This window comes from Peromyscus californicus, unplaced genomic scaffold, assembly GCF_007827085.1.
Source record: "Peromyscus californicus insignis strain IS unplaced genomic scaffold, ASM782708v3 Scaffold_8__1_contigs__length_139910024, whole genome shotgun sequence".
NCBI classification, from domain to species: Eukaryota; Metazoa; Chordata; class Mammalia; order Rodentia; family Cricetidae; genus Peromyscus; species Peromyscus californicus.
Window position 1 is genome coordinate 45,220,224 of NW_026294606.1, and position 18,143 is coordinate 45,238,366.

The 18,143-nt window shown below is 36.4% G+C and overlaps 1 protein-coding gene across 4 annotated transcripts in view; it reads left to right on the top strand.

The window, feature by feature from the left end:
• The window catches only part of Cdk13 (cyclin dependent kinase 13), a 102,615-nt gene extending 84,957 nt beyond the window's left edge, over positions 1–17,658 (top strand). Inside the window, exons 10-15 of one of the 4 annotated variants that reach the window (XM_052729269.1) lie at positions 4,267–4,383; positions 5,433–5,564; positions 10,189–10,236; positions 12,094–12,299; positions 13,844–14,293; positions 14,761–17,658. In XM_052729269.1, coding sequence (XP_052585229.1) covers positions 4,267–4,383; positions 5,433–5,564; positions 10,189–10,236; positions 12,094–12,299; positions 13,844–14,293; positions 14,761–15,611 — 1,804 coding nt within the window. In that variant the 3' untranslated portion in view covers positions 15,612–17,658. The remainder of the gene's footprint in view (positions 1–4,266; positions 4,384–5,432; positions 5,565–10,188; positions 10,237–12,093; positions 12,300–13,843; positions 14,294–14,760) is intronic. The other 3 variants (XM_052729271.1, XM_052729270.1, XM_052729272.1) reach the window with 3 other exon arrangements.
• The last annotated feature ends 485 nt before the right edge of the window (positions 17,659–18,143 follow it).

An 18,143-nucleotide genomic window follows, 5' to 3' on the forward strand; every position in this document is an offset into this window, starting at 1 on the left:
CGAGCCATCTGTCCAGTCCCATTTTGTCTTACCTTACAATAAATAACCAGAATTTCCAAACATGGGTTTTCGCACTGAACACTTGGTTGTTTTTGCTTTTATTTTTTCTATCTGTGGAAGGATAAATGTACAAATAATTAGGAATGGAGTTGGGGGCAATAAGAAGAAAGGAATCAGAGGACTTTATTAAGAATAGGAGAACTTAACATAGCTTTTAAAAACCAAATTACAGTAACGAAACTGCTTGGGTATATATATATATATATGGATGAATCAATGGAATTACATGAGAACTCTAAAAAGTAAAGAAGTTAATGTGTGTAGGTAATAGACTGTAATATAGAGGACAGCAAATTAGAGTAATTTGGCTTTTTTTTTTTTTTTTAATTTTTTGAGACAATTAAATAGCCTTACTATCTCACCCCAGCTAGGCTTAGAATCACTTTGTAGACCAGGTTGGCCCCAAGCTTCTGATAATCTTACTGCTTCCCAAATGCTGGGATTATGGACATGTAACAACTCTGCCCAGCATGAACAATGCTTGTTGATAGGATGCTTGTATGGCAGGCATTACTACATACTGAGAGTGCCTTGGGGTCCACGGGAGAGAAATCCCCAAATTTCTATTTTCTGGTTCTGGGTGGGCACAGACAAAACTAATTGGTAAAGTAAAAGGGTGTAGGAAATTATGAGAGGTTCTATAAATACACAGTTAAACACACACACACACACACACACACACACACACACACACACACACAAAACAAAACACCAAAAAAAACCCTCTCCAGGCAGTGGTGGCGCACGCCTTTAATCCCAGCGCTCGGGAGGCAGAGGCAGGCAGATCTCTGTGAGTTTGAGGCCAGAGTGGGCTACAGAGTGAGTTCCAGGAAAGGCTTCAAAGCTACACAGAGAAACCCTGTCTCGGGAAAAAAAAAAACAAAAAACTCAAGAAACATAACATTTGGGTAGACATCTAAATGAAGTTCAACAAAGTAATTAAAGACCCCACGACTGAGTGAGTGAATGATCAGGAGCAGAACAGCTCAGTCCATCTACTCAGTGCATACTTAAGAGTTGAAAAGGGAAGTGGTAGGCCGAGAATGTAGAAAAGCAGCCTAAGAGCAGTTTCACAGTTTGATCCCCTTTAGATAAAACACATCAGAGGCGCCAGTAATTGTTACCTGAGTATGGACTAGTGAGAATGCTAAGGAAGAAAGTTTTACTTTCTAGTTTATGTATTTCATCATGTTTGATTCTGATGTTAAGTATTTATAAAAGTTGCTCAAGATTTGATTCTATAACATTATTTTAAAAAGAAAATTCAACAAACTAAATTCTCTTAGAAAGAAGTGTGAGCATCTCATACAGCAAAAGTATACTGAAAGGGTGTGGGCTTTTGAGTTCTGTAGACGATACAGATACCTGTCCTGTGACTGATGTGAGTGAGTTGTGTGATGCTGTAATTTGGGCTCTTCACAGTTAGAAACAGAACTGATAACATACCTAGGGGCATAGGGAATGAGCTCCTTGTCTCACTTTATCTGCCATCATACGTGACTATTTCTTCAGTCAGAGGCTGAGTGTGTGCTGAAGTGTTGGTGTCCAGATCAAATATGAAAAACCAATCAAGTGGAAATACTAATTAAAATCTGCTTTAAAGACTTACATTGCAATGACTGATTTATTGATGATTTGCTTTGTTCAAGAAAGTTAAGCTGGGGATGTAGCTCAGTGGTAAAACACCTTACCCAACGTGAAACACTCTGGTTTCAATCTGCAATAGTAATAAATTTAAAATAAATAAAAGATAATATACAGGTATTTTCACATTATGTATGTAAGTATTTTAGGCAGATAGTTAGGTCTGCACTAGAGACAGAAGTGATAAAGAGTGGAAAATACTGGTGGCAGCAAAATCGGGTGAGTGGGGGACAAATTTATTTCTATGTGGACACAGACAAAGGTTCACCCTTTTTTGTGGTTTTGAGAACTGCTGTTATACATAGATGCCATATACATACTTTTGCAAAACATTAAAAATAACAAGTGGAAAATAAACCATTATAAACTGTTACAATGTAATAGTCCCTTTATTAAGCTTGAGTAATAATCTTCCTTTGAATGTAAGGATGAATGCACATTAGAAAATCTTTTAATGTAATTTGTAGCCTTATAATTCTAGGAAAAGAAATACAGGTAGTGAGAACTATAGAGCTTCTAAAATTCAGACTGACAAACTAAAATTTTAAAAGCCACAAAAATTAAAACCTAAAGAGAAGTAAATGAAAACACACACACACACACACACACACACACACAGTGTGGGGACTTACTCTTTAGCACTGGCTGGAGCTTAAGTAAACCAGGCTGTCCGTACTCACAGAACAGATCTACCTGCCTCTGCCTCTCAAGTACTGGGATAAAAAAATGTGTACCACCACAGCTGACTCAAGAAATGCCGCCTTTATAGTAGATAGGTGGGAATTTTTGTTTATGTTTGTGAATATATTTCAATGTTTATTCTGTGTTTCTTAAACCAGAATTCATCAGCTTCCCAAGAGATTAAATTCAGAGCATTCCTATTAAAACTAGAGATCAAAATTGCCTTATAATGTGCCATCATCAGTATTTTAGCACTGTCTGAGAATTGCTAAATAATGTAACACTGTGTGTGTGTGGGGGGGGGGGGTGTAAATCTGTAAAGCTTCAATTGTGTGTGTGTGTGTGTGTGTGTGTTGTAAATCTGTAAAGCTTCAATTTTGACCCTTTCCTGTATATTTCCAGGTTAACTCCTTAGAAGATACAATGGGCTAAAAACATTCAAAAAAGAAAAAAAAAATTAAAACTGTCAATAGGAAACACAAGTTTTTGCAAAAAACACATAAAACTGAGGGAAATAGATTATTCCTAGTATGGAAATGCAAAGCTTTTAAGTTTAAAACATCAAGATTCTAGTGTCTTGTGTGCTGTTGTTGACTCTAGTACTTACTTTCCAAGAGTGCATATCAGAAAACAATTGAAACTCTTTAGCTTATGTTTGTGTGAGTGTTAATAGGTAGGTGTTTATTCTCTGCCTGTAACACACTTCTCATACTCCCACCTTGCTGTGGTTTATCCTTGGAACTGTAACCAAAAATACTCATCTTTTCTCACTTAAATTTTCTTTAATATCAGCAGTTGAAAGTGCCCTTCATCTCTCTATTCCAGTATACTCCATGTTAGTAATGTGCATTAGAGTGCCTGGAACCAAGAGAAACAGCTAGGTGTGTAAATCAGAACCCAAAGGATGAGACAAGTACTAAAGAAACAAATAACGTGTGGAAGGACCTCCATTCTGCATAGCCTTTGGGAAGAGAAGACCTTGTGCGGTAGACTGACTGTGAAGAGGGTACAGATGCTTAGAATCGAGGAAGAAATACAGGTGCAGAAAAGAAGGAACAGTGTGTGGGAAAAGATGCATTCTGAGAGGGGATCAGCTTTACACGAGTGAGGCTGTGCCCTTTTGGGATCCTGTCAGAGCCCATTCTCTGGGAGTCCAACATTTCCTAAGAGAAGTTTAAGGAGGTTTTGAAAGCTGTTTTAAGCAGAAGAGACTAGAGTGCACAGGAAATAAGGCATTAATGGTGGCAGTGATGGACCCACATTTTTTCTTAATGTGTGAAGCCTTATTGACAGTTTTCTAATGATAAACATATATTGTGATTTTATATACTAAAGCCTATTTCCCCAATGTGATTACTTATATGTTTACACGAAACTATTGAGGAATTTCAAGGTAGTCAATGAGTAGAGCAGTCAAAGTATATAAATACTCATGACCAGTGGCACTGCTGAAACTGCAGAACTGTTTATCTCAAGATTCCTACCTTCAGGGTGCTCTTGTTTGCATCTAGAGATAGTTATTGGGGTTGGGTAGGAAGTCTTATTCTGCTGTTAATACCAGGCCAACTTACCTTACGTTTATGAGAGGAGACCATGCCAATACCCTGAAACCATAGTAAGACATATACTAAATTCATTTCCTTAATTTGTAATACATAGGCAGTATATTTTAAACATCACCTATGTTTTAACATTTTATAATAGGAATGCCCTTTAGCAGATTAAATGTATTTGTGGAAAATTTGGGGATTTTCAAATTAAATCGTGAAGACTAAAGTATTTAAACTTCTAATAAAACAACTAGTTGATTTAACAGTTTTATTTGTTTTTGTTTATAGTTTGTAATGATAAAATCCCCTCCCCTTTTTTTCTATTGTTTAGCCGTATATGTGGGAGTCCATGTCCTGCAGTGTGGCCTGATGTAATCAAACTGCCATATTTCAACACCATGAAACCAAAGAAGCAATATCGGCGAAAGTTAAGAGAAGAATTTGTTTTGTAAGAAAGGGATGCTTAAATATCCATATTGTATTGATTGTTTATTTTGAAGTCACTTTGATGTTTGGGTTTGTCTTCGGTTGATATTTGAGGCAGAGTTTCACAAGCTGGCCTTGAATTGTCTATGTAGCTGAGGATGACCTTGAACTCTTGATCTGGACTGCCTCTCAGGTGCTGAGAATATGGGTGTACCTTAGCATACACAACTCAGAAAGTCATTTCTTATGAATTAGAAATGTCATTATGACCTGAGACAGACATATTGCAGCTTTTTGTTTTGTTTTTTGAGACAGTGTTTCTCTGTGTAGTTTTGGTGCCTGTCCTGGATCTCGCTCTGTAGAACAGGCTGGCCTCGAACTCATAGGGATCCGACTGGCTCTGCCTCCCAAGTACTGGGATTAAAGGTGTGTGCCCCCAGCGCCCAGCTGCAGCTCTTCTAGGGCTTTGTCTTGTGCATTTCTCTTTGCTGTATATAAAGGCCTTTCACCTCATAGAGGCAGTAACTGGCCCATTAGGCTTTATTTGTTTACATAAAAAAAATAGTTAATAATTGTGTTGTAAATTTTTTTGAAACAGCCTTGAGCTTAAGTTTTTATTTTACTTAGCTATTCAGTTTTTAATTTATGACAGTGGATTGCTCATAGAATAATAAAAGATGCTGTTTGCTAAACAGTCCAGAATTGTATAAAAATAACAATAGTTCTTGAAAAGAAAATTGAGTTACTTGCACAAACTACTGCGAACACTATTTAATCAATATTTCATTAATACTTCCAAATGATTATTAAATTAGCTTTTAAATATTCATCACTTGCAGTTACCTATTTGTTATAGTATTCTACAAATTATAACAAGAATTTATTAGTTAATAACAAAGTAAAGGGAATTTTAAAGATACAGGTGATTAGAATAAAGCAGTTGGTATTTAAAATATAATTATAAATTAATTTTCAAATTTGATACCAAATACTTTTCTTTAAAATAAGTGCTCACAGAAGCACAGGGCTTGTGTGAAGACAGTGCTTGACTTTTGTGTCCTCTGGTGCTAGTATCCCTGCAGCTGCGCTCGACTTATTTGATTATATGCTTGCCTTGGATCCCAGTAAGCGGTGCACTGCTGAGCAGGCTCTTCAGTGTGAGTTCCTACGGGATGTGGAACCCTCCAAAATGCCTCCACCAGAGTAAGTGACTTTCTTTTATTTTAGATTTTATTTTTGCAGAATCTGGACAGCTTTGAAAAAAACTTTGTTAATTAGTTGTCATGATCAGAAGATATTCCATGCCTAAGTAAAACATCAGAAAAGTACATAATTTGCACATCAATAATGCAGGTGCTTGTTTACTGTTGAGTTTACCATAGAACAGCAAAAATAGCCCTTAACATTTCTTTAGCTGGTATAGGATAGTGTTATGTTTCACCTCTAAGAATAAGAACCCCCACTGTGGTGGAGTACATACATCAGGACCCTAGCTTCCAGTCGTCCTGCTTTAGCCAAAGCTTTGAGTGCTATGCTAAGCTTTTTTTTTTACAATCCTCTAAGGTAGGTATTATTATTATTATTACCACTGCTTAACAGAGGAGGAAGCAGGCTCAAAGAGGTTAAAAAACTTGCCCAAGAATACAAATATGGTAAAGGGTGGTGCCAGCTCTCAAACTGAAGTCAGTTTAATAAGAAAGAGAAGTTCTGGAAATATTCTATGACATATCCTGTACAATAGAAAATCCTTATGATTACCTAAAAGAATGTTAGTATCTGAAGCATGTTTGCAATGAGTCAGATCATGGAGAGAAAATGCATAATTTGAGAAATTGGAATAGCTAGTTTCTTGAGTCTCCTTACAGCTTCTGTAATTTCTCTAGGATTGGTTGGGAAGAAGGCAGTCCATTTGCTTCTCTATGGTAGGGTCTAAAGTTTTTTAGGTATTTCTTTGGTAATTGTCAATGTGATCAGCAGCATTAAAAGCAAGCCTGTCTCCAATAAAATATTTTTGTGTAATAAAATTCATATTTTAAATGAATAAGCATGGGCTTTAGAGTTCAAATCCTGGCTCTTCCACTTACCAGTTATATGGAGTTTATTTCCACAGAGCTTGTCATGATAAACTTCATTATGGTTTTATTGAACTATATTATAAATGACCCATGGTATAGTTTGAAAGTTAAAAAGTAACTCATCTGACATGCAGAAAAACTGAGTCATTCACTAGATTTTCCGTTTTTATTTTTTACTGTTTTTTTTCTTTGACTCAGAGTTTGGTTGTATAGTACAGGCTGACATTGAACTCAAGATCCTCCTGTCTCTGCCTCTTGAGTGCTAGGATTATAGGTGTGCACCACCACACCTAGATCAGACACTGTTGAACTAAGTGTTTAGTATTTATTGTTCTTTTGCGTATTTAGAATGTATCAGTAGTATGCAAGTGACTTGATTTTAGTAGCCTATCAAAGTTTTTTTTTTCTTTTAACTTTTGATTTTGAGTTTTCACCTCTACAGAAAAGTAGAATAGGAAAATGAGCATTTATATATCCTTCATACAAATTCACTAATTATTGATGTGTGGACACATTTGCTTTGTTATTTTATAATTTTTTTCTGAAGTAGTTGAATATTGAGTTTTTGCATGAATCTGTAAAAACCAGAACTTTACATACTACTATTATAAAGCATAAAAAATTAATAATGCATATTAAAGTTTCTCCAATGGCCCTATAACTTTTTCTTTTTCGTACGAAGTTTCTATGGAGTCAGGGTTGAATGATTTGTTCAGAACTCACATACTGTGTTTCCTTAGCATATCTCTTCACTTTTTTGTCACTCAGAGGGTTTTGATGACACTGACTTCTTTTTTTTAGTGGACATAAATTCAGGGCTTCACATGCCAGGCAAGTGCTGCCAGTAAACTACATCTTCGGTCCTAACAAGAACCTAAGGTAGCTGTTTGGTAAAACATCCCACAATCTGGATTTGATTGCTTTTCTGTGATCAAGATTAGATTAATATTTTCAAGGTAAAATGTGTTTCCTGATAGAGTACTTCAAAAGGAGTATAGTGATTTTTGTCCCATTATTGGTAGTGCAATTCTAATAAGTTAATACACATGAAAGGATTCTGGTAAAACTGTATCAAGCTCATTTGGAGTTGATAAACTTCTGAAATCAAATTTACAAGTCGCAATAGATGTAATAGTGAATTTTTAATTAACATTTTTAAGTATTGCAGTTACATTAATCTTGTATCCATTGTGGTCTATATATTGTGACCTTCCAAATTGTATGAATAATTAATTATGGCATTGTACTTCTTTAAAACAGGCTATTTATAAATGGACTTTAATTTAAAAACATTTCTTATGATAATTTATCATATTAATATGTGATATTTGGTACTGCATTTGTAGTAAATATATCAGTGTTTTAAATTCATCAGTGAATTTTGTTAGAAATGCAGTCTACTAGAAGTGATCAAGCTGAGATCTTTCCTATAAATAATTCATGTAGCAATTTACATACCTCTGAATCAGTGCTTTTTACTGTAGACTGAGACACAGTTTCACATTAATTATATTTTGCTTTTTATTTTCATGAGTGCTCTTGCAAAGCAGTCACTGAAAGGTGTTGGGCACAGCTATATCACTGTCTTTAAACTCCTACAATAAGCATTAAAAGCTTTTTTCAATTGCTGGTAATGGTAGTGCACACCTTTGATCCCAGTACTCAGGAGGCAGAAGCATGTGGATCTCTATGAGTTCAAGGCCAGCCTGGTCTACAGAGCAAGTTCTAGGGCAGCCAGAGTGGTCACACAGAGAAAACCCTGTCTCGAAAAAAAACAAAAACAAAAAACAAAAAAACAAAACCCCCCCAAAAAAAAACAAAAAAAAAAACCAAAAAACAAAACAAATCAAAAAAACCCCAAACAAACAAACAAAAATTTTTATGGGGAAAAAAAAGGAGATCAGGGGTTGGAACAATTGCCCAGTGGTTGAGATCATTCATTGCAGAGAATCTGTCTGGGTTTGGTTCCCACACCCAAATGGTGGTTGGCTCACTACTATATAAAACTCTAGTTCCAGGGGAAACATTGCCCTCTTCTGACTTTTTGTGGACTGCAAGTACATAAATGTTGCACAGACTTATTTGCAGGCAAACACACAGACACACACAACAGTCTTATTTGCAGGCAAACACACAGACACACACACACACACACACACACACACACACACACACACACACACACAAACAAAAAGAAAAAGTAAGATCATTTGAAAATTTTCTCCCTGCAGATCTGAGAGTAAGGAAATCATATGACCTGAAAGCTTGTTTAGACATTTGTCATTAATTCCTTTTTTTAACTGGCTCTTCCAGTTTTGTTCTATGACTTCATATACTCGTGGATGTTTTGTTTTGTTTTTGTTACAAACTCTTTAATTTTTGTCAAACAAGGCCCAGTAACTCAAACTTAATTTTTATCAGCATATACTTTATGTCCTTTTTTATTAAAAAGTAAAGATAGCAGTACACTTGATAGGTATTCTGTGAAACTATTATGATTTGTGCACTTAGATAAATCACTAAAGCAATCAGGCCAAGGTTTAAATTGCATTGAATCTGTAAATAAAAAGTTATGTAAACAACATGTAACACCCTCTATTTTATAACATATAAGAAAAACTATGAAGTAGGGGTGTATTCCTTTGAAAACTAAGTATATAGCTAGTATTTTTGATAACTTTTTAAAACAATAATCAAATTATTGAAAAATATTTTTCAAATGAGTAAAACTATTGAATCAGAAATAATTCCACTAATTGTAGTGGATGCTCTGTCAACTTTTCTGATGTTGGGCTGTGGTGGCGTACACCTTTAATTCCAGCACTCAGGAGGCAGAGGCAGGTGGATCTCTGTGAGTTCGAGGCCAGCCTGGTCTACAAAGCATGTTCCTCACAGCCACAGCTGTTACACAGAGGAAACCCTGTCTCGAAAAACAAAAAAACCAAAAAGATACATATAACTATGTAACGAAAGTGAATTAAATGACTGCTAGACTATACCTTATTAACAATACAAAAAGCATTAAATGCTTGCACAATAATATGATGATCTATAATTAAAATAATTTCATGGTATGTCTTGATAAACTACTTTAATACAACTGATTGATGATCAGTGATATCAATCACAAATATAGCGCATACTGTGTGAGAGGCTCTGTCCAAGGATGCCTTTTGATAAACATTAACATATTACTTCTGTCCCCAGGAAATAGGGAATACTGTTAATCTCATTTTTAAAGAAAAACTGAGATACAGAGGTCTAGAAACTTGCCTGACAAGATAGCAAATAAGTGGCTGAGCCAGCATTTGAACCTTCAAGGAAGCACATACTTTTGGTTATCTGGAGAACATGCCTGATTTGTTTAGAGAATCCGTGTCATTAATCTATTCCATTATAGTTTATTGTAAGGTTATGTTTATATTTCATAGAGGTGAGTGTTAAGGTAATTCATAATGAATCTCTTATCTCTAAGTTGTGGGAGGGAACAAACAAATCCTTTTCCTGGATTTCTTTGCTTTTCCACAAGAGTATGATATTTCTTGGCTGTCAGAATGGAGGAGATATAATGATTTTATTTACCCTAATCTGTAGTAGTATAGTGTATTTGAAGTCAGCATCCCAACAGAGGCTAAAGCACACATCATAAAACACAAACACATTCCCAGAAAGGAAAGTCTTTTAGAGGGTTTTTGATGCCTTAAAGCTTCCCAGTGTCAACCTTTCCAATTGTCCCTTTGTTTGTTATCCAGGAGGTTTTTGCACGCTGAGGCAATGCACCATAGTAAGATGGCTGAGAGGTATGCCTTCGTTTTGTTTTCAGACCTCAGGTGCACAGACTTGGTTTAATCATGATCCTTGTGTCACTCATCATTGGTCCATGCATGGCTCTCTTTTATTTATTTTAGTTACTTTAATTAGTTATTTTAAATGTTAATAAGCAGCCATGAGCCTACCAAGCAAAAGCTAGAACCTTGAAAATAACCCACTTTAATCATATCATAACCCCTCCTCCTACCCACGTGTTCCCTTGCCCTCTTCTTCCTGAGGTAACCATCATTCCTGTTTCCTTATTCTTGTATATACTTTCTGTTGCCATCTGTATGTATTCATAAAAAAATTACATTTAAAAATGTAGTTGTTTTTCATTTTATACAAAGGTGTCATGCTGTTTTGTAATCCTGTGGAAATGACATTTTTATTAATATTATATTGCTAAGATTCAACCATTCTGTTGCATATGCCTTTATTTTATAATATGAGAAAGTAATTGTGGAAGAATTTGCTTGAGCATTCAGGGCATTCTTCTAGCTCAGTCTGAAAAGAGTACATGTGGAAATGAAGTCCCTTTAGTAGCCTCAGGTACACTCCTGGAAAAACGTCGTGTACCTCTGGAGATACACATCAAGTTGAGAACAGCAGGTGTATACCACTAGATGGCATTGCTTAAAAGAATCTAGATATTCTGGGCAAGTTTATTAACCTTTCCAAGCCTTAGTTTTCTCACCTTTAAGCTAGAGAAAAGTAATAGTAAGTTTCCATGGGCTTTATAACTGGGATAAAAAGAATTTGTACATCAAGTATTTGTTTTTCTTTAAGAACAAGTTTTCTAGTGTTCAGTGTTATAGAATTATATGAAGATGAAAACTTATTCTAGAATTAGGGATGATTTTGGCAGTTCCTAATCACATGGACCTCTGTTGATGAGTAATGAGCTTCTCTGTGTCTGAATTACCCATTCTTGAGACTCATCTGCAGAATCAGTTTCTTTTCAACGCAGTTGGTAATGGTAGGAACTACGTGACTAAAAAGGGAAGAGGTTTTACTACAAAGTTCTGTACGAATCTGATGCTCTAGGCTCTCCTCTCCTTTTATTCATGTCTGGCTTCTACAGATAGTGTGTTTCTGCATCCTTTTTCAAATCCTGGTCAGTGTACAGTGTACTGTAAGAACTGCTTATAAAAAGTTGTATGAAGGATAATAGCCAGATTTTATTAATATGTATTCTTCATAATTTTGATGGACAATTATTTGATTATTCAGAAGACAAAAGTAGTTCATCTCTACAACAGGGCACTTGTGTGTATGAATGCACATCAGCTGTGATTGTATGCATTAGGCCCACATGGGATCAAGCCAGACAGAATCCCAGTGTGGAGGGAGGAAGTGGGTCGTGAAGGCCACTCTCAACAGAGGAGATACTGGCAATTAATGGCTATTGTGAAAGGAAGAGTCACCTTTTTCTTCAGGGCTGTGGCCCCTTTAGAGTTTACCCCTGTTCCAGCAGTTAGCCCTTTATCCATGCACATATTGGTAGCACTAAGTGGACTTAGTGAGTTATGAGAGAAAGAGAGAGAGAGGGAATAGAGGTTTAGGGGAGATAGGGAAGAAACTTGAGGGGAGGGAATGTGGGATGTACATTATATGCATGAATAAAATTTTTAAACAGTAAAAAATTAGGACAAATAAAAAGAAAAATAATTAGTCCATTATTAAAGTTAAAACCACAAAGTATGATGGAATTTTACTAAATGTGTGTATGTATGTATGAAGTCTTCCAGAATGGTTTGCGGGAGGGTATGGCTTTAGTGGTACATTGTAACATTAGCATTTCTTGTTATGGCATTTGTGATTTAGTATTCATCTATCTTTTTCAGCCTTCCTTTGTGGCAAGATTGTCATGAATTATGGAGTAAAAAGCGAAGAAGACAGAAACAGATGGGCATGACTGATGATCTTTCCACAATCAAAGCCCCCAGAAAGGACCTGTCTCTGGGCTTAGATGACAGCAGAACTAACACACCCCAAGGTGTGCTACCACCTGCACAATTGAAATCTCAAAGCAACTCAAGTGTAGCACCTGGTCAGTAATGCTTTTGTGGCTTGTTTTGTTCACATTGCTACATGGCCTGTGTTGAATGTGTTTTTTCTACTGCTAAAACATTATGGCAAAAAGGTGAACACTGTGGCTTCTTTGGTAAGCTTGGCATCCCTTTATTGTTTGTGCTAGCACAAAGGTTTCATTGCTACTCACACTGCGGAGTTAAGCAGTCTCAAGACATGTATTTGTGATGATTGGTCAGATTTCTTTTTCCTTTTTTCCTAGTTTAGGACTCAGTATACCATTCATTAATAGTCTGTGAGGTTCAGTATTTAATTTCTATGGATGCTTAAGGCATAGAAAATATAGGCAGACAGCCAAAACTGCAATAGAAGTTCTTTATCCTATTGATCGATGTTTTTATGTCATCCTTGCTAAGAAGCTGTATTTTAAAAGATTGGAACCTGTTGTTTAAAAGGATACTTTATACTAAGTTATTTCATTCATCCATTTATTCACTTTATGTACGTATTTATCGGTAGGGTTTCATTGTGTAGCCCTGGCTATCGTGGAATTTTCTTTGTAACCAGGTTGGCCTTAGACTCACAAAGTTCCACCCATTTCTGCCTCCCACAGGCTGGGATTAAAGATGTATGCCACCATGCTTGGCTAGTTGACAGCTTTTATAAAATGAAATCTAGGTTTCCCTCAATAACCCAGGAATCTGCCAGTTCTAGACTGAATATTGGATAAAGAAAATTGACTAAATGTGTATTGCTGGTAATGAATTAATATGCAACATGCATGTTTGTGTAGGCCATTCTAACCCCAAATGGCCTAACTTTAAAAAAAGTAGTTTGAATAAAAATACAAAGATTTAGGGGCTGGAGAGATGGCTCAGAGGTTAAGAGTAATGGCTGTTCTTCCAGAGAACACAGGTTCAATTCCCAGCACGCACATGGCAGCTCATAACTGTCTGTATCTCTGGTTCCAGGGGATCTGACACCCACATTGACATACATGCATGTAAAACACCAATGCTCATAAAATAAAAATAAATAAATTATTTTTAAAAATACAGAGATTTTTCTCATGGTCAGTAAAATATTCTAGTTTCAATATCTACAAAGTTAACTTCACTTTAGAGAAGTGGTATAGCATAATAAAGAATTCAGAGACTATTCAGAATTACATTTCAGAATCCAGGACCTTTGGCAAATTACCCACTCTTTTAGGCTGATAATAGATCTTGCTTTATAAAGTAGCTGTGAGGGATAAAGACTACAAAATGCTTAGAAAGTACCTGACATTGTTAACAGTTGTCATTTCTAACCCACAAGGTGATAGTTCTTGGTTCAGTCTGTGCATGTGGTCTGGTGGTAGTCTTAATTTCTCTTTTGAAACATATACTTATAATGGGGAATACCCAAAATAGACTGTAGTGATGAATAGACTGAAGTACCCTTCTCAAATTGTTTCTGAACGCCCTGCCTCAGATGTCATTTTAATGCTGTGTAATGAAGACATTGTGGGGGTTGGGAAATCTATGAATTATGGCAGTTCTAATTAATACATTTTGTCTTTAGTAATAACAGGCCCTGGACAGCCGTTAAACCACAGTGAATTGGCAATTCTTCTAAACCTACTACAATCTAAATCAAGTGTTAATATGGCTGATTTTGTCCAAGTGTTGAACATTAAGGTAAACTCTGAGACTCAACAGCAGCTAAATAAAATAAACCTTCCTGCTGGAATTTTGGCAACAGGTGAAAAACAGACAGATCCATCAACACCACAACAGGAGTCTTCAAAGTCATTGGGAGGAATTCAGCCTTCACAGACCATCCAGCCTAAAGTGGAAACTGATGCCGCCCAAGCTGCTGTGCAGAGTGCATTTGCAGTTCTCTTGACTCAGTTAATAAAGGCTCAACAGTCAAAACAGAAAGATGTCATGCTAGAAGAGAGGGAAAATGGATCGGGACATGAAGCTCCTTTACAACTCAGGCCACCTCCAGAACCTAGCACTCCGGGATCTGGTGAGTGGTTTGCTAATAGTTGTTGATATCTGTGGCGTTCTCTGACATTTATAAGGACAGATAGCAAGTGACCTACTCTGTTTACTTTTTGGAGCATATTGTTTAGCAGGTTGTCCATATTATTCATTATGAATACTATAGATTTTTTTCTAAGGTAACTTTCCAATAACCCTTTGTTCTGAATACAAAAGGATGTTTGACCCAAAAGGATAAGTATTTGTATGTGTAGTAACTTACTCCTCAAGCATTAAGTATGAACATGTGGAGTACCTTTGAAAAACCGAGTAGTGTATTTTTTTGGTGACCTCGTGTTTAAGTGGTGGTGGGCAACATGTGCACTTGTGAGGTCGTCTTTTGCATTTGACATTTGTCAGAGATGGGATGTCTGATCATTCTTGGGACCACTTATTTTGAGTATTTCATTTTCCATAGTAGCTTTTGACTCTTCTTGGTTTTGTTTCACTTAGGGCAAGATGACCTCATCCAACACCAGGACAGGAGAATATTGGAGCTGACACCAGAACCAGACCGGCCTCGGATTCTGCCTCCTGATCAACGACCTCCTGAACCTCCTGAACCACCACCAGTTACTGAGGAGGACCTGGATTATCGGACAGAAAACCAGCATGTACCCACCACTAGTTCTTCACTAACTGACCCTCATGCTGGAGTGAAAGCAGCCCTCTTACAGCTGCTTGCTCAACACCAGCCCCAGGATGATCCCAAAAGAGAAGGTGGTATTGATTATCCCACAGGAGACACGTATGTGCCCACTTCAGACTATAAGGACAACTTTGGATCTTCTTTCTCTGCCGCTCCTTATGTTAGCAGTGATGGTCTAGGAAGTAGCTCTGCTGCCGCACCATTGGAACCACGTAGTTTCATTGGAAACTCAGATATTCAGTCCTTGGAGAACTACAGTACTGCTTCATCTCACACTGGTGGTCCACCTCAAGCTTCTGCCTTTTCTGAGTCATTTCCCAGTTCAGTAGCTGGATATGGAGACATTTACCTCAATGCTGGTCCCATGTTGTTTAGTGGAGACAAGGACCATAGATTTGAATATAGCCATGGTCCTATCGCAGTCCTCACAAACAGCAACGACCCTTCCACAGGGCCAGAGAGTACTCATCCCTTGCCAGCAAAGATGCACAACTATAACTATGGTGGTAACTTACAGGATAATCCAGGTGGCCCTAGTCTTATGCATGGGCAGACCTGGACTTCTCCTGCCCAAGGACCTGGATACTCACAAGGATACAGAGGACACATTAGCACATCAGCTGGCAGAGGTCGAGGCAGAGGGTTACCATACTGAGTATCTGTTTTTCCTCAGGCACATCATTTTTATCTGGAAAGACTTTTCTAGCTGCAATTTCAGGCAGCAATCCAAGAGACTTGAATAATATTAATTCAACAACAGCTTTATTTTTATGTGGAAAAGGGTCTTGCATACAATAGTGAAAAAACAAAACAAACAAAAAAAACCTTTGCTTAAATTCATGCTGTTCTTAAAACTAGCTCTATTGATTGTACATCGTCACAGATTTTAGTTAACAGTTTTCTTTTGTATTCTTGCAGTTTTAAGTGGATGCTAACATTAGGGACGTAATGTTTTTATGGCCCTTTGCAGATCTTCTGAACTATGCACACTTGTGCTTTTTTTTTGTAAGTTTGGACCAACTTTTATGTAACAACCAACCCCTTCCCTCACCCTTCCAGTTTTACAACAATCAGAAAGGGCACTGATTTATTTGGTATTTTCTTTTTATGAAGCTACCTTTAGTCAAAGGTCACTGTCAGTCTTTGCACCTGCTTTCAGTGTTATTGTGAAAGGTGTACTTTGTGCTCATTTCAGAAAATAAAACACAACCTTTCTCTTGATGCAACAGTTTTATATAAAAAAATGGTCAACATTATTTTTGTTTTGTTTTTCAGGTTACCATAACCCAGCAAAATTCATTCAAATGAAATAGTGGTTTTTATATGAAAACTATGGGTAGGGTGGGAGGGGTTGAGTAAGTGCCTTAACTGCTAAGCTTAAGGACTGAGGATGAAGTTAGCCTGTACACCCACTTGTCTTTAAAGGGAGTCTGCATTGTGTTGAAGAGGCAGGAAGCTCTCAGTTTTTAGGAGTCGCCTGGCCAGTTCTGTTAGGTCCATTCCCTCTGCCTGTCACATGTCTTTTTCTGCCTGTCTTTTGGCTGTGTTAACTTTCACTGTTACCTTCTCTTGGTAGGGGTGTAAGAGAAAAGAAAGGGAGAACTCAGTACCTTTTGTTACTTCTGGGAAGTACTATTTTTTTTTTTTTTTTTAAATCACTTCAGTGGTTGAAAATAATAGCTGAATGAGAATTTTAGAGTACTCTTTTCTTTCGGGCTGCCATACTGACCTAGTTTCTACGTGGAGGATAGGATTTTTGAAGTGAGTATGTAATAATGATTCACATAATAAATGTATTAAACTTCACAGAAGGAGGGTGGCAAACACCGTAGTTTAAGTTATGTAATTGTTTTTAAAAGTCAACTTAAGTAGAAACATGTCCTAGATTTAATTTAGTATAGCAAAAAGAAAACTGAGAGAAAAACCTTCCCTCTTCCTTTCAATTTTGTGAAATTTACTGTAACTTCTGCCAGATTAGAGCAGTGCTATTAGGTCGTTTCATATTTTTTCTTCTATTAAAATCAACCGAGAAAGAATAACTAATGTTGTCAAGTCTCACTGTTTTACATTCACACACAAACACAAAATTCTATTTCTGGAAAGGAACCAAAGGTAAATAACCAGCATCTCCCTCATCACTAATAGACTTAGAAACTCTGAGAAACTGAGTGTGCCAATTGACAATTTTCACTGTTCTACATTTTTAATTGGAATCTTAAATAGGAAAAATTGTTACAAAAAGCCAGTTTAACCTCGTGCCCTTTATCTGTTTTGTGACCCTGCATTTAAAAACATGATTCAGGAACCAGTAAGAATATGTTAAAGAAGATAATTTTTACTTTATGCCTATAAAATGAGTTTTCAGTTGACCATTTTATTTTTGGTGGTATTTTTGTTGATGTAACAAAATTAATGGAAGAAAAAATATTTTGCCTTTATTTGAATATTGAGTACTAACAAATTAATAAAACATTAGAGGAAGTGAAGAAATGTTTTGAAATTTAGCAAAATAGAGTATTCAAGTCTCTGAAATTTTAATATGGTATTAGAGCCTCTGACTTTACTATAAGGGAAAGTATCTAAATTATTCTTACTCGTCACACGTATTTCTGCTGGCCATAAGCAGCTAACCTAAAATTGGAACTATTTATGTGACATGAATAGCCTGTGTTTTAAAAATTAAATATTTTATATAAAATTGACCTGTGTTTGGATAGTTTTTCTAATTAAACATTTCAGATATATATCCATGTTGGGAGAGTGGCTGGGAAGTCAGGGAAATTGTTGGCTTTGAAATAGAAAGTTGGAACTATCCCTTCTAATAACTTGTGTTTTCTAGTATGACAATACCTTTTTGACAGTATGACAATACCTTATGTATAGAGAAGCAAAGGGGATACCAGTTCAACCATAATGCAGTGCTGAGGCCAGTTATTGCAGGGTAATGTGACTTAGGGTGGTGGTACATGAAAAAAATGTATGTTATGATGAAATACATTAGTAAAGTGTAAATGCAGTGCTGCAGACAATTACTATTTCAGTTCAGTGAGTTTGGATTAAGAACAGAGCTGGAAAATCACTGACTATTTAGGTTATAATCTGTATTCTTAAGTAAAATCTAAATAAGTACTAAGTTGGGGGTAGAAACAAGTCAGACTGTAGGTAAGAAAATGAACATAAAAACAAT